The sequence below is a fragment of the Pan troglodytes genome, chromosome 8, assembly GCF_028858775.2.
Source record: "Pan troglodytes isolate AG18354 chromosome 8, NHGRI_mPanTro3-v2.0_pri, whole genome shotgun sequence".
NCBI lineage: Eukaryota > Metazoa > Chordata > Mammalia > Primates > Hominidae > Pan > Pan troglodytes.
In genome coordinates this window covers 105,828,215-105,842,998 of record NC_072406.2, presented here as the reverse complement: position 1 = coordinate 105,842,998, position 14,784 = coordinate 105,828,215, and the positions used below count along the sequence as shown (strand labels likewise).

The following is a 14,784-nucleotide window of genomic DNA, read 5'->3' as shown; positions in this document are numbered from 1 at the left end:
CCTCCTAAGATCCTTACATATATTATCTTATTTAATTTTGGGGGGGTTTTTTTGAGACAAAGTTTCACTCTTGTTGCCCAGGCTGGAGTGCAATGGCATGATCTCCGCTCACCACAACCTCCACCTCCCGGGTTCAAGTGATTCTCCTGCCTCAGCCTCCCAAGTAGCTGGGATTACAGGCATGCGCCACCATGCCCAGCTAATTTTGTATTTTTAGTAGAGACGGGGTTTCTCCATGTTGGTCAGGCTGGTCTTGAACTACCGACCTCAGGTGATCCTCCCACCTCAGCCTCCCAAAGTGCTGGGATTACAGGAGTGAGCCACCGTGCCCAGCCTATCTCATTTAATTTTTACAATCTTATAAGGTACGTACCATTATCATTTTACAGGTGAGAAACTGAGGCACACAGAAATTAAGTTAGCTTGCCCAAGGTCATAGCCAGCAAGTGATAGTAACCTACTCTAAAACTACCAGTTTAAATATGGCTCAATTAAAAAATGTGCACATGAGGTGAACTAGACATCGTACTTGATGCTAGAGGGAGATATACAAAGACTCTTTCTTTGAAGATTTTGAAATCTAGACAAATATCATAAAATGTTAAATACTAATACAAGAGTGAAATAAAAATTCCAGACAATCTTTTTAAAAATCCACCAAAGAATGATTTAACTTCCTTAAACTTTCTGCTTAAACAAGTTTTCAGTAGTACTCTACATAAATGAGCACGCGTAATTTCTAATTCCATCATTGTTAAATTTTTTTGCTGCAGTTAATGACTTCTACAGGAAGTTATGCTTATACAATAGCCAAAACATATGCCTACGAGGTAGAAGCACCAACACAGAAATCAACAATATCCTGGGCTAATTAAGTGTATTTCACATTATTATTCTGAACCCACTCTTCAGTTCCACCTTAGCCAGATTATCTGTTCCTATAATTACCCATCATGGAAAGGACCCCCTGTAGGTAGGAATTTCAGGCACATCTGGCAGCCAACTGCACAGGACCCTTCCATCTGCACATTTGCTCTGATGAAAGCCCTGTGCTTGCACTTAATTGGGGGTATAACCAGGTATCTCAGAGACAATTTGGTTGGTGAAAACCATATTATTTTTATCCAAATTGATGTGATGGTCTGATGACTGCAACCACTGAGAACACCGTATTGAAAAAATTAATTTATCTCTTTGTACCTGAAAACATGGACTGACTAACCTTTCCATTTTTCATCCAATTATTTTGACATCTTTTAAATGCAGTCAAAAGATAAATGCTGCTCCACTTCCTGGTTTTTCATTTTTCTTGGCCTCGGTCCAGATGTGGGTATAAATGTTACTTTGTATAAAATGGAGCTGGTTGCTAGTGCTTAATTTTCATGAGGGTAAGGACACAAATGTCTTGCATTAGTTCTGTGAGTTATGGTAAAACCCTTTTCAGTCTTTTTTAGGAGTTAGTGATGTGTTTGATGCTGTGAAGGTTAAAGTAACAGCAACTTCTGTTACAGGTAACCTCTCAAATCTCAGTAGCTTCATCCAGTGGAAGCTCATCTCTCATTCACATAAAGTCAGTCACCAGTGGGGACCCTGGCAGATAAGAGGAGAAAAGAGAGGATGTGAACAATTGAACAGGCAGCTTTTCTGAGCTCTGCCTGGGAGTGACACAGCCCCTTCCGCTGGCCAGAAGGCTCGTGGCCTTATAGAGCTTCGGGAAGTGGGGACGGGGAAGGCAGGGGCTGGCAGACTGGTAGTCCCCAACTTTACAGCATGGAAGGGGACTGCAAATTTTCTGGTGAAAGGCCAAGTAGCCACCTCTGCTACAAGTACTAAATCCTGAGGAATTATATATTAGAAAGGGTGAACTCTGAACAGGTCTTTAAAAATAAATGTTTTATGGAGTTTGCATAGAGTGACTAATTTCAGTAAAAGAAATTATATCTATTGATTAAGCACCTACTATGAACAAGTCTCTTGATATACCCAGTGGAAAAGTGGGGAGAATGGGGACAGGTACAAAGATGAATGAAAGAAACATGGTCTGTCTCTCCATGAAGCATGGCAAGGAAATGAATGAAATTTTGTGTACATTATATATGATCTATAAGATGTAATTTAAAACATAATTTTACCTACAGAAAAAGGAGCAAGAAAAATATTTGTAAAGGAAATATTTGCTTTATTTTCTGATTCACATTTTCATCATAGAAAATTTTAAAAATACAAAAAGGCGCAAAGAAAAAATCTTTCAGTGTCCCTAATCCTATCTCACAGAGATATTCACTATGAACATTTTTCCTTTTGACTTTACATATACACATATTTGAAAAGTTAATGTATGAGGATTTTTTCCAAAGTACTGAAGTTAAGAACATCAGTTGACCTGAATTAACTTATTTGTAATCATGAAGAAATCCTAGAAAGAATGCCAAAGTAAACTGTTTTCCTCTGCTGGTATCTGGAGCACTAAGGTCCATGATTTATCATTAAAAGAGGAGGGGCAGAGGAATGGTTACACCAACTTTCTTTTTTCTTTTTTCACCTCAAATTTTTACTCTGAAACAACCTTTAAACACCCAACAAATAAATGAAAACTTGTTGCCGCATCAAAACCATCATCAAAATGAACTGAAATACCCTTCATTATTCAACCTACAGTGTGTGCAAGGGCCACCAGAATGTGTTCTAGGAGAAATGGCTGCAAGGCCAGGGGGTATTAGGAGAACGTTTTTGGCAGGAATAACTGTCCAAAGGCAACTGGGCTAAGCTAGGAGCTCTCCATCACTAAAGAACTTGGAGCAAAAACTGGAAGACCTCTCCTCTGGAATGCCGAAGAGGGGATCCAAGTATTGGGCAGGAGATAGAGAGGTGCCCTAAAATCCTTTCCCACCCAGGGTGCATAGATATATACCCCATAGGGTCCTGCAGGAGACGGTCTGAAGCAGAACTTATTTGAGCTGTTTGGGATTACACAGTCTTCTATAAAACTGGCCCAATCAGAAGATTTCCTAGTTAGCTTGTTGTCCAGAAACAGGCTTTCCTAGCTCTGCGGCGGTTAGGAGTTAAATGCATCACCGTTGGCTCCCCAGACACTGCTGGGACTCAAATGGGTGCAAGAGTGAAGGGGAAGGTGGGAAAAAAGATGGAGAAGCAGGGGGGAAGGAAGCCACAGATGTCATCTTTTCAGGATGCTCAGAATTAGCCCTAATGCCCTATAGATAAAGGATTGGTCTGAGAACCAATCAACTCCTTATTTCTGTTTGGCAGCCACCTTCCTCTTCCCCGATCTCCTCTTATTTCAGGTCGGGCTGCAGCAAAATGGCCCAAATTGATCTCGAATCTTTCCAATTTAGGCCATGGAGACACAATCGATATTGTATGGAAGGAATCTCAAGAAGAGATACTTCTTTGCCACATCATGAATTCTCATTCCGTCATTCTCATCCTTTGACTGGCTGCTTTGATCAAGCGAGTGGAACTCTTAACTTCGAACAGAAAGAGAAAAACAGGGTCAGTAAATTGTGCCATCACACAGGCAAAATACCTAAACTAGTCACACTGTTTTGATTCAATTGGCTACTGAAGTTATAGAATGTTGTTTACTCTTCTCTCCTTTGTCTACTCCCCAGCCAACAAAACAACCAACCTTAGCTGTTTTGAAAATAAATGAAAATTCCAACATGGGTTTGAAATAAAATTGCATCATAAACGATCGGTAGGTGTTTTTCAAAGTGGTTTCAGGGAAGTGCCACGGAGTAAGCAGGCGACCACCGAGGCTGCTAAAATATTTCCTGTCCTGACCAGGGTTGCGTTTCTGGAGAATATTTAACAGGGAGGGTTTTAACGCTTTTAAAGATGTTGAAACTAAAGAACAAATATTGACCAGAGGGCACCACAACGCTCCTGAAAGAGAGTAAAATACATCCTTTATAAAATGAAAAACTACTTGGATGAATTATTCCAAAATTCCTGCACAAGTGGACCTCAGAAGGCAGACGGAGGCGCCAATTTGGCATGGCCAGGGCCTGGGCACTCACGCACCAGGGAGCCTCGCGGGTCCGCTCTCGCTCTGTGAGGCCACGGTCTTCCCGCCAGGTTGACTCGAGCCTCCTGCCAGAGCCACTGGCCCCGGAGGCCACCCTAGACCGCAGCTGGCGGCCGCTGGCACGAGTGCAGGGTAACTGAGCCAGGGCCGCTGGCGCATTTGGCCTGGCCGAGGCCACCCCGCGCGGCCGCTCCACTGTGCCCGAGGCTGTCCTGGAGGTGAGGCCGGCCCACAGGGACCCTGCCCGTGCCCGGGCTCCGGTGAGTCAGGGCGCGTTATGCAAGTGCCCCCGGCGCCTCCCCTTCGGTCTTTCACCCCGCGCGGTTACGAAAGCGCGACCCCCTCCCCCCGGCGCTATAAAGCAGCGGGGCGGCCGCGGCGCGCTCGCCTCCCTCGCTCCACGCGCGCCCGGACGCGGCGGCCAGGCTTGCGCGCGGTTCCCCTCCCGGTGGTGAGTCGCGGCCGGGGTGGGGTGGGGTGAGGTGGGATACGGCGGCCCGGGGGTCGTCTGCCGGGCACTGACGGAGGCGCATCTCCCGCAGGGCGGATTCCTGGGCAAGATGAAGTGGGTGTGGGCGCTCTTGCTGCTGGCGGCGCTGGGCAGCGGCCGCGCGGAGCGCGACTGCCGAGTGAGCAGCTTCCGAGTCAAGGAGAACTTCGACAAGGCTCGCGTAGGTATCGGCCCAGGGGGCCCAGGCGGCCCAGGTCCCCACCCCATCCCCGCCCTCCCCGCGGCCCGCCGTGCGCCCCCGGACGCCAAACCCCTGCTGTCATCCTTCTCACAGTTCTCTGGGACCTGGTACGCCATGGCCAAGAAGGACCCCGAGGGCCTCTTTCTGCAGGACAACATCGTCGCGGAGTTCTCCGTGGACGAGACCGGCCAGATGAGCGCCACAGCCAAGGGCCGAGTCCGTCTTTTGAAGTCAGTGGCCGCCGGGGCAGCTGCGCCCTTTGCGCTCCAGGGTCCCCCAAGGGCCCTGCCTGCTGATCGCCACGTGGGCATTGTGAAGGGAAGGGAGCACCGAATGGGTGGAGGGAGGGAGGAAGCCCTTTGCCCGGCTTGGCTGAGGATCCCCTTGGCTTTTGCAGTAACTGGGACGTGTGCGCAGACATGGTGGGCACCTTCACAGACACCGAGGACCCTGCCAAGTTCAAGATGAAGTACTGGGGCGTAGCCTCCTTTCTCCAGAAAGGAAGTGAGTAGTCAGCTCTGTGGGACTGTCTTGGGAATGGGGCCCCTACCGGGCCAAATCGCTGGGTTTCTTCTCCAGAGGAACCTACCCTTAGGAAGAATGGCCTGCGGAAAGGTCTGGAAGTGGCAGGAACCCGCAGCACCACCTGAGGTTAGGGGAACAAGATTGGGAGCAGCTACCTACCCCCTCCCCAAACCTCAGCTCAAGAAACCTGGCCTAAGCTCAAAAGGACCTTTCGGTTTGTCAGGTGTCATTTTCCCCACCAGCCACTGTGCCAAGGTGTGTGCCTTCTCCATGCTTTCTCCTTCTGTCTTTCACATCACCACTCCACCTAGCTCTGCATTTCCTCCGTCTCTTTGGGCTGAATCCCTGAGACAGCTTGACTATCTGGGGCTCCCACAGAGGCCGAGAGAGCCCTATCCAAGGACGGAGGGAACACTGTGCATAGGGGTGGATGCCTCCCAAGTGCCTGGCCTGCTGATGCTGAGATTCTGAGCCAGGCACAGTGTGCTGTGACTGTGGCCTCTTCCCTTTCCACTAAGCTGTGAAAATCAGATGTGGAGGGGAGTGATGTTGAGGACTTGTAGAAGAACATCCTGAAATTTGGCCTAATCATGAGAAAACAGTGTCTACATGCTCTTTTTCCCATTTTTTCCCCCATTTATCCTAAGTTTCAAATCAGGAACCTACTTGGTAGCTAGAGAATAATGCAGGCCAGGGGACACATATCATGGAATCTTAGAGAGGGAGAGTTAACCTTTTGGAGGGGGTTCAATATGTAGATGAATAAACTGAGGCCAAGAGAACTTTGCCCAAGGACATGCAACAAGTTTGTTAGAGCCAATGTCAGAAGCCAGGCTTCCAAATCTCAGGCCAGGATCAGGTGGCCCTGAACTGCAGGGACTCCTAATCCAGACCAGCTTTTGCAAAGTATTGTTTGAGCTCTTCTGTGAGATAGGACCAAGGGTTGTTCAGGGAGACTCTCTCTGCTCGGTGATCCAGGGTAGAAGTGTCCTTTATTGTAACCCTTTGCTCTCCATATATGGCACACCACACTCTTGGACTTCCTCTAAAGTTGTGTGTTGGATGAAATTGCATTTTTAAATTTTATTTAATTTTTAATTTTAATTTAATTTTTTTTTTTTTTAGAGACAGGGTCTCACTGTCACCCAGGCTGGAGTGCAGTGGCGCCATCATGGCTCACTGCAGCCTCAACCTCCTGGGCTCAAGCCATCCTACCACCTCAGCCCCCTGAGTAGCTGGAACTACAGGCATGGGCCACCATGTCTGGCTAATTTTTGTATTTTTTGTGGAGTCAGGGTCTCCCCAGCTTGCCCAAGCTGGTCTTGATCTCCTGGGCTCAAGCCATCCTCCCATCTCGGCCTTCCAAAGTGCTGGGATTACAAGTATGAGCCACCATACCTGGTAGAGAAAAAGCTTAGAAGCTTTATTTTTATTTATTATCCTTGGAAATAATAAAAATTATTTCAAATAGTGCAGCAAAACATCCCAAAGTGATTTAGAGTAAAATATACTTTTCTGATAATGGATTACAAAAATCAATACCAGAGGTACAAGATTACTAATTTTTAGAAAGAGGAAACACATATGTTCTATAGCATTTTGAGATGTGCTCCTTAATGGACTAGGATTCTGTTGGCAATGCCTTTAGGCACAGGGTCAGAGAGGACCCAATGAGAAGGGAGCATTTTGTTTCTTGCCTCCTCCCCCATCAAACCAGATTAGTTTGCTTTTGTCTCTTGTATATTGGTATTTTATCAGGATTTCATTTGGAGGGCGAAAAAGTACTGCCATCTTGAAAGTGATTGCTATAGATATTAAGTGAGATGACTATAATATGGAAGGCTTAAGGATAAATTCCTTCTTAGGGTACATGTCAAAAAAGAAGCTGTGCAGTGTTGTAGTTAAGCCCGCCCGGTTAAAATTAGACCTCCTAAGTTCAAATCCCAACTCCACCACTACTTGTGGAACCTTAGATATGTTCCTTCACTTCTCTGTGCCTATTTCGTCATCTGCAAAGTGAAATGATCATAGAACCTACCTCATAGAGTTGTGTTACAAGATGCAATGAGTCAACAGGCAGAAAGCACTCAGAACAGTGCCTGAGACATGAGTTCTTTGTAAGTGTTTGATATGATGGCTGCTTAGTTATCTCCCTGGTCGTGAAATCATAGCTTTAGATTCTGGGTCTAGAATGGGAGGACCCATGGAGACCACTGGGTTCAAGTCTCTTGTTTTAGAAGTGAAGAAACTGGGGCCCATAGAGAAGTGACTGGCCTAGGGGCACAGGGTGAATTTTTGGCACTTAGTGACACCTCTTAACCCATGGCTTGTAAAAAGGCACAAACAATCCCTTTGTTTTCTGAGTATCTCGCAAATGGCATGGCTTGATGCACCTACCTTGTTCTGTTTTACATGCTTGTTTTGGGGTCATCTTAACAAACTCTACTTTCATTCCTCGTGCCAGTTTCTTCCCTGACCATGGTCTTGCTTTAAACACTGACTTGGACGGAGGGATTTGAAGGCCACTCCAAGAGTGGGCTGCATCCTCAGCCTCTCCCCTGCTCCACACACTGCATCTCACCAAACGGATGTGTTTAAAATGAGGTGCGCTTATGGAGAGAAAGTAACTCAGGGCCAAACGATCATGAAATTTGTTGTCGAATTATTTTAAAATTAAATGTGATCAATCTCTACAGTTGAATGTCAGTGTTAACAGACTGATGTGGCTTGCTGCTCCAGCCTTGGGCATGCTCCATACTGGTCTTCCCTTCTGGCTCCACCAGCAGCAAGCAGGATGTCTCAGGGGTTGAGGATACTACCATCAGCAGGTCTTGGTTGAATACAGGCTAGCCTCCCTGAGATTTGACTTCCTTCACTATGAAATGGGGATAAAGAATAGTTTCTATTTCATAGAATCATTGGAAGGACTAATTAAGGTAATTTGTGAAAATGCTTAGCCTAGTGCATAGTAAGTGCTCAATAAATATTAGTTATATCATCATTGTTTTGTGCTCTTGCAGAAAGACCTGGACAAAGACTCTCCTTGTGTCCTTCTGTCAGATGAAGTCTGTCACTCTGCTAGTAAAGGGGCCCTTGTCAGACTGAATAACAATGCAAGCCTGAATGTTTACATTAGTGTTGCCCAAAGTCAGTGTTCCTGCTCCGTCTATATCTAAATACACTAGGGTGCTTGTTAACAAATGCACATTTCTGGACTCAAACCCCGAATTATGGAGTCAGAAATTCTAAGGGCACGGCCCTGGAATCTGCATTTTAAGTATGCTCCTTGGGTATGCTGTTTCTGCACAATGAAGTTTGAGAACCACTGGTCTAGATAATTCAATCTGAAGAGTTTGGCTTACTCAGGTATCAAGGCCTCAGACTCCACTCACTTTTCTGGGGCCTGTTGGGGTATTTTGACAATGCATCGGAAATAGCATTAAATCTGTTGCCTGGCTGGCTCAGCTGGACTGTTAGGCCTGAGAAGCACAGGGAGCTTCCCACCTGGTCTTGCTGCTTTAGATGATTGGAGCATGCAGGTTTAGGGAGCCGAAAGGACACATGCCAGGCCCACAGCAGTGAGCAACAGAACAGACCAATGGAACCAGGTTGCCCGAGACAGCGCCCTCTACCAAGCATTTTCTTTGGTTTTGGGACTGGCAGTCCAAACCGCTAAACCAGTCTGTGTAGGTACAGTATACACACAGCTGCAGCGTGACCCCACTTCCTAGGATGGTAGAGGGGAGACAGGGGCTCCCAGCCACACAGCCACTGCCTCCAACGCTCTCTGTCCCTAGCTCCACTGCATGCGGTTAGCTGCAGTCTGGAAATGGCTGGGGGTGTCTGGTTCTCCAGAGGAGCCCTGCCCAGCTGCCGGGTGTGAGGAGGTTAGAGAACCAACCTCATTCTCGCAGTGCTCTGGCAGATCTCTTGCAAATACTCTTAAAAGGGAGAGCCTGGTCAAGGTCACTATGATTTAAATTCCTCGTCTTTGAATTATTCAGCCAAAAGAGCCTGGAGATTAACCAAACCAACTTAGGCCTTCTTTTAAAGTCAAGAACAGTAGCCAATTTTACTAAATCCAAGTATTGAAAGTTACTTAATTCCTCTGTCAAAATTTAAATGATGGCGACCATTTTGGAGGAAAAAAAAAAAAGTTAAGCTGCCGATCGGCCAAGCTAATAGCTGCCTGGATCATGAGTCGAGGTAACATTTCAAAGGCAAGTGTTTTTGTGTCTGAGGGTGCCTGTGACAGACACTGTAATCCTCGTAACCAGGGAAAGAATGACTTCATCCAAGGATGAGGAAGACCACCCAGATACTCTGGAGCCTGTGAGGGGAGTCAGTGGTTAGGGTGAGGCCCAGCAGGCAGCCCTGTGGCTTCTGTTCCCAGCCTTTCTGCTGAATAACTTTATGGTTCCTGCTGAGCAGTCATGGTTCTGGAACATCTCCTCAGCCCCACCTCTGACACTGTTACCCTGGAACAGCCTCAAGGCACAGGAGTGGCTCATTCTCCTGGCAGGCCTAGGGTGAGTTGAAGAGAAGGGCTCCACACCCACTCCTGTGACAGCCCCCCTGCAGAGCCTGGGTTTGGGCTGAACCCCATCCTAGGCTGGCACTCCAGGGGTTCTCAGAGAGGCACACCCAGAGGCAACTTAGGACCAGCATTCCAGGTGGCCTTACACCCTCTAACGCTGGGGGATCCAGTTCCCTCTGCGCTTCTCCAACTGGAACACTGCAGAGGGAGCATCACCCCTTGCTCCAACACCTGAGCCTGAGATGGAGACACAAAGCCTTTTTGTTTCTTGCCCCTCTCCCGTCAGTGTACTGATTGTCTGGAGACAGTGTGGTGTAGAGGTGAAGCATGTGGGCTCTGGGATCACACTCTCTTGCTTGAATCCCAGTTCTGCCCTGCTCTTTGTGACCCTGGGTGAATTATTAAGTATCTCTGTGCCTCAGTTTCCTCACCTGTAAAGTAGAGGATGATAGTGTGCAGTTTTGGATCAATGTGAGAGGTAACCGAGAAAACAAATGGGAGTGTCCATACAGTGACTGGCACATAATTAAGTGCTCAGAAAGTCCCAATCATGGTATTGTGTCAACAAGAAGGTTAAATTAAGTAGAGATGTGGCACTTTTATCTCAATACAGGGTGACACTGTTCTTTCTCTGTGGCAAATCGCTCACATACATTCTTTCTTTCTTTCTTTTTTATTTTTTTAAGACAGAATCTCACTCTCACTCAGGCTGGAGTACAGTGGTGCAAACCTAGCTCACTGTAGCCTTGACCTCCTGGGCTCAAAACGATCCTGCCGCCTCAGCCGCAAGTAGTGGAGACCACAGACGCATGTCACCCCACCCGGCTAATTATTTTCATTTTTCATAGATACGAGGTCTCACTATGTTGCCCAGGTTGGTCTCAAACTCCTGGCCTCAAGTTACCCTCCCACCTCAGCCTCCCAAAGTGCTGGGATTACAAGCACGAGCCATGGTGCCCGGCCACACATATACTCTAATTAACATTCTTTCCTCTCCTGCCTTCGTTGATATTTTTACCACTTTCATTTACTCTTATTCTTCATGGCTTACATTTCAGCCTTGAGGAATACATATAATCTAAATTCAGTGGCTCAGCTCTGCCTCTGTGAGTTGTGAAGAGGACAAGGTCTGAGAAGGAATATCTGATGCCAGATGGTGGGCCTCTTGTGTCCTCAAGGCAAAACCTACTCTTTGCCGGCACAAAGAAGTGAGTAGCATTAATAAGCAGAATTAGGATGAAGTCAGAGAAGCCGTGACCATGGGCGTGGCATCCTCCAGAGGACTGAGAGAGCAGGGGGCAGCCCGGTCAGTGAGTTGATTAGGAACCAGCTGATAGAGATCGAGAAAGACATAAGCCAATATTGGGGGTAACATAAGTTGGTGGCCATCAGATATTAGCCACAAAAGACACAGATATTATTGGAGAGTAGATGGTGAAGCGACAGTAGAACGGTTTATTCTGTGGTTTTGATGAGCCCACATTCTTGGTGGTTCTTTGGAAAGATGCTGTCACATTTATAGTGACATAATCACAGGGACAGATGATGATTGAAGTGAATGAGGTTTCCCTGGCTCCAAGATTTTTTTCAATAAAGGAGAACAAGATCCTTTCTGATTTGCCAAATTTTATAAAAGTTGTCAGAATTCTCTGAAGTGTCCTGCTTCCTAAGGAAATAAAACCAGCTTCTGGAAGTCACTGTGTTCTCAGGCGTGGTCGTGAGTTTCTCCGACATCTGAGCCCATGAGGGAAAGGCATTGATCGGCATGGTGGCTTTCTGGCTTGCAGATGATGACCACTGGATCGTCGACACGGACTACGACACGTATGCCGTGCAGTACTCCTGCCGCCTCCTGAACCTCGATGGCACCTGTGCTGACAGCTACTCCTTCGTGTTTTCCCGGGACCCCAACGGCCTGCCCCCAGAAGCGCAGAAGATTGTAAGGCAGCGGCAGGAGGAGCTGTGCCTGGCCAGGCAGTACAGACTGATCGTCCACAACGGTGAGTCAGGAGCAGGGTGCCTTCTGGCTCTTCCTGCAGGGCAGTGGGTTTGGACTAAGGGGCCCACGTGCTAGTGAAATTCATTTTGTCCGTACCCCAGAGAAAACAGGGGGTCTTGGGAGCCCCTTTCTGAGGCCAAATCCCGATCCTGCTTGGCCAGATTTTTCACTGGCCTTCTCATAGGGCTCATGCAGGTGTGGGTAAAGGCCTTTGTCCAGTTCACTGGCACTAACACTGCAGTGGGCTCTCTTTTCTTTTTATTCTGCTTCCTCGGGCCATTTCTGTGGTCACCCCTGGCTACACTGCCCCAAAAAACCATTGTGACTGAATTAAGATTGTTTGGGATTGAGCAGCCCAGTAAAGAGGTGGGCAGTTCATGTAGCCATTGACGTAAAAACTCCACAGGGGCATCAATGTAGTAAGCTCCAAAGAGAATGATTTCAACGCACCTTCTTTTTTCTATATGAAACCAAATAGCCATGACATTGACTAGCTGGGTTTCCTCAGTTGGGGGTTTTGAGATTCTCTGGAACAACCATAGGATCTTTTAGGAGATAATACCCTTGTCTGATCTTGATTTTAAAGCCAGGAACATTGTGGAGGAAAGAGCTCCATTTAGTTTGAGTGGACACTCACTCATTACTATGGGATACTGGGTTTCAAAATCCAAACAGAGTAATGCTAAAATGTAGAGAAACAAAATGGGCCAGGCATGGTGGCTCACACCTGAAATCCCAGCACTTTTGGAGGCCAAGGTGGGCTGATCACATGAGGTCAGGAGTTCAAGACTGGCCTGGCCAACATGGCAAAACCCCATCTCTACTAAAAATACAAAAATTAGCCAGGCCTGGTGGCATGCGCCTGTAATCCCAGCTGCTCACGAGGTTGAGGCAGGAGAATTACTTGAGCCCGGGAAGCGGAAGCTGCAGTGAGTTGAGATTGCACCACTGCACTCCAGCCTGGGCAACAGAGCAAGATTCTGCCTCAAAAAAAAAAATAATAATAATAATAAACAAAATGGAGCATTTCTGTTGGTCACGAACTGACCCACTACACCAAACAGATGGGAACTTAGACCAAAATCAAATTGATTTTGAAGCTTCACCCTTCAAAATTAAATGTAGGGCCAGCGAGGATTCCACCACAGCAGGGCACCTTAGGAAGCAGATTATGCACATTGTACAGATGAGAAAACAGAGGCTGACAATGATGAAGAAAGTTGCCCTAAATCTTTAATAGGTAGCTGAGTTGGATGCAAACCTAGAGTTTTGTGACTCTGAAGTCCCTTGTGCCACACCATCTGGTGACACATGACATGAGACATAGAAACACTTTATAAAACCATCACCAGTGTGTCCCAGGTCAGGCTGCCTTGGCTCCCACTTCCTGAAAGCTGAGGATGGCCCCCGACACTGTGAAATGCAATAAGGCAGACTTAAGAGAAATCAAAGGAAGCCCTGTTCATCCAGCAAGTCTTATTCTCTCCACCCCCATTACGTCCAGAGAAAATTCAGTGGGTTTCAGAAACAGCCTTGAAGGTGTTTATGAATTACAGCCACCTGTATCCGTAAGGGTTGCGATCTGCTGTGATGCATTTGAATTAAGAAGCATTTGAATGAAGCCAGCTCCAAGGCCATCATGATGTTCATTATCTATATAAAAACTGGGTCCACTTTCTGTCGTTAATGGCTTTGTTTTGTATTTTCCAGGTTACTGCGATGGCAGATCAGAAAGAAACCTTTTGTAGCAATATCAAGAATCTAGTTTCATCTGAGAACTTCTGATTAGCTCTCAGTCTTCAGCTCTATTTATCTTAGGAGTTTAATTTGCCCTGCTCTCCCCATCTTCCCTCAGTTCCCATAAAACCTTCATTACACCTAAAGATACACGTGGGGGTCAGTGAATCTGCTTGCCTTTCCTGAAAGTTTCTGGGGCTTAAGATTCCAGACTCTGATTCATTAAACTATAGTCACCCGTGTCCTGTGATTTTAGTTTTCATTTGTGTTTATGTCTGTGCTGCAGATGGATGGGTGGGGTGCGCCTCTTCATACCAGGAGCCCGTGGCTCTTTCTGACCTTTGGCCTGTTCTAGTGCCTAATCTCCATTATTAAATACTGGCTTCTCCCAACTTCCTGAAAAGGAAGTTTCCTCTTTAACTTAGGAAAGCCTTACCTACCAGCCTGGCCAAAGCACTGGTGTCAAAAGAGGAAGTGAGTAGACAGGTCAGTCTAGTGAGCCCAAGTCCTCAGTCAGCCCTAGGCCTGTGAGGGAGGTGGGCGGGCTGGCAGCTCACCAATGCTGGATTTGAGAGGCTGAGCCACAGGGGACAAAGTGAGCTCTAGAAAACACTCCTTAGCCCTTTATTGTCTCTAGCATGCAGCTCACCTCTTTCAGGTATAGGCAAAATGTTGATGGGGAGGAGGGAGGCCTCTGGGGAAATTGGAAGATGGGGCTCTGGAATCTCGTTCTATAGGAAAGATCAGAGCACCCCCTACCTGGAATGCAGGGAGGGGCTGGGTAGGGGGTAAGTTGCAGGGGCTGGGACAGAACACCAGCATCCTGCATCATTAGCAGCACGTGGGAACCCTAGTGTATGGGTGCAAGGCCACTTGCCTCAGTTTTCCAGGTGTTCCCAGGGGCCTCCATTTCTCATCTTGAAAAAAGCAGCAAGGCTTTGGTACCAGAGGGTCTTGGCATAAGTGCAAATCTGCTTCAGATATATATTAGCTGTGGATTTGGGGCTGGTTACAAGGCTTATCTGAGCCTCACTCTTTTCTTGGGAGATAAGGGAAAATAGTCTTTGCCTGATGGGCTGCAGTGAGGATTCAATTAGGCAGTGTCCCTTAGAGCTCTGGGGAGCTGTGAAACCGGTGATGCCAGGCTGATGTCTATGAAATGCACTGGGAGTGAGGAAAGGGTCACACATCTCCGCCTGGGTGTTGGAATATCCAGGGACCGTGGGAGGCTCCTGGGTGCCCCAGGCTA

The 14,784-nt window shown here is 47.1% G+C and overlaps 1 protein-coding gene across 3 annotated transcripts; it reads left to right on the top strand.

Moving 5' to 3' along the window:
• The first annotated feature begins 4,153 nt into the window (after positions 1-4,153).
• RBP4 (retinol binding protein 4) lies at positions 4,154-13,785 on the top strand. 3 transcript variants are annotated; one of them, XM_063817616.1, is made up of 6 exons: positions 4,154-4,305; positions 4,588-4,716; positions 4,831-4,967; positions 5,135-5,241; positions 11,587-11,799; positions 13,509-13,785. In XM_063817616.1, exons 2-6 carry the CDS (start codon positions 4,606-4,608, stop codon positions 13,544-13,546), a joined length of 606 nt encoding a protein of 201 aa, XP_063673686.1. In that variant the 5' UTR covers positions 4,154-4,305; positions 4,588-4,605; the 3' UTR covers positions 13,547-13,785. The 3 variants fall into 3 exon arrangements, with proteins under 3 accessions (XP_063673686.1, XP_009457151.1, NP_001038960.1); XM_009458876.4 differs by lacking the exon at positions 4,154-4,305 and adding an exon at positions 4,391-4,496; NM_001045495.1 differs by lacking the exon at positions 4,154-4,305 and having other exon boundaries at positions 4,606-4,716; positions 13,509-13,546.
• The last annotated feature ends 999 nt before the right edge of the window (positions 13,786-14,784 follow it).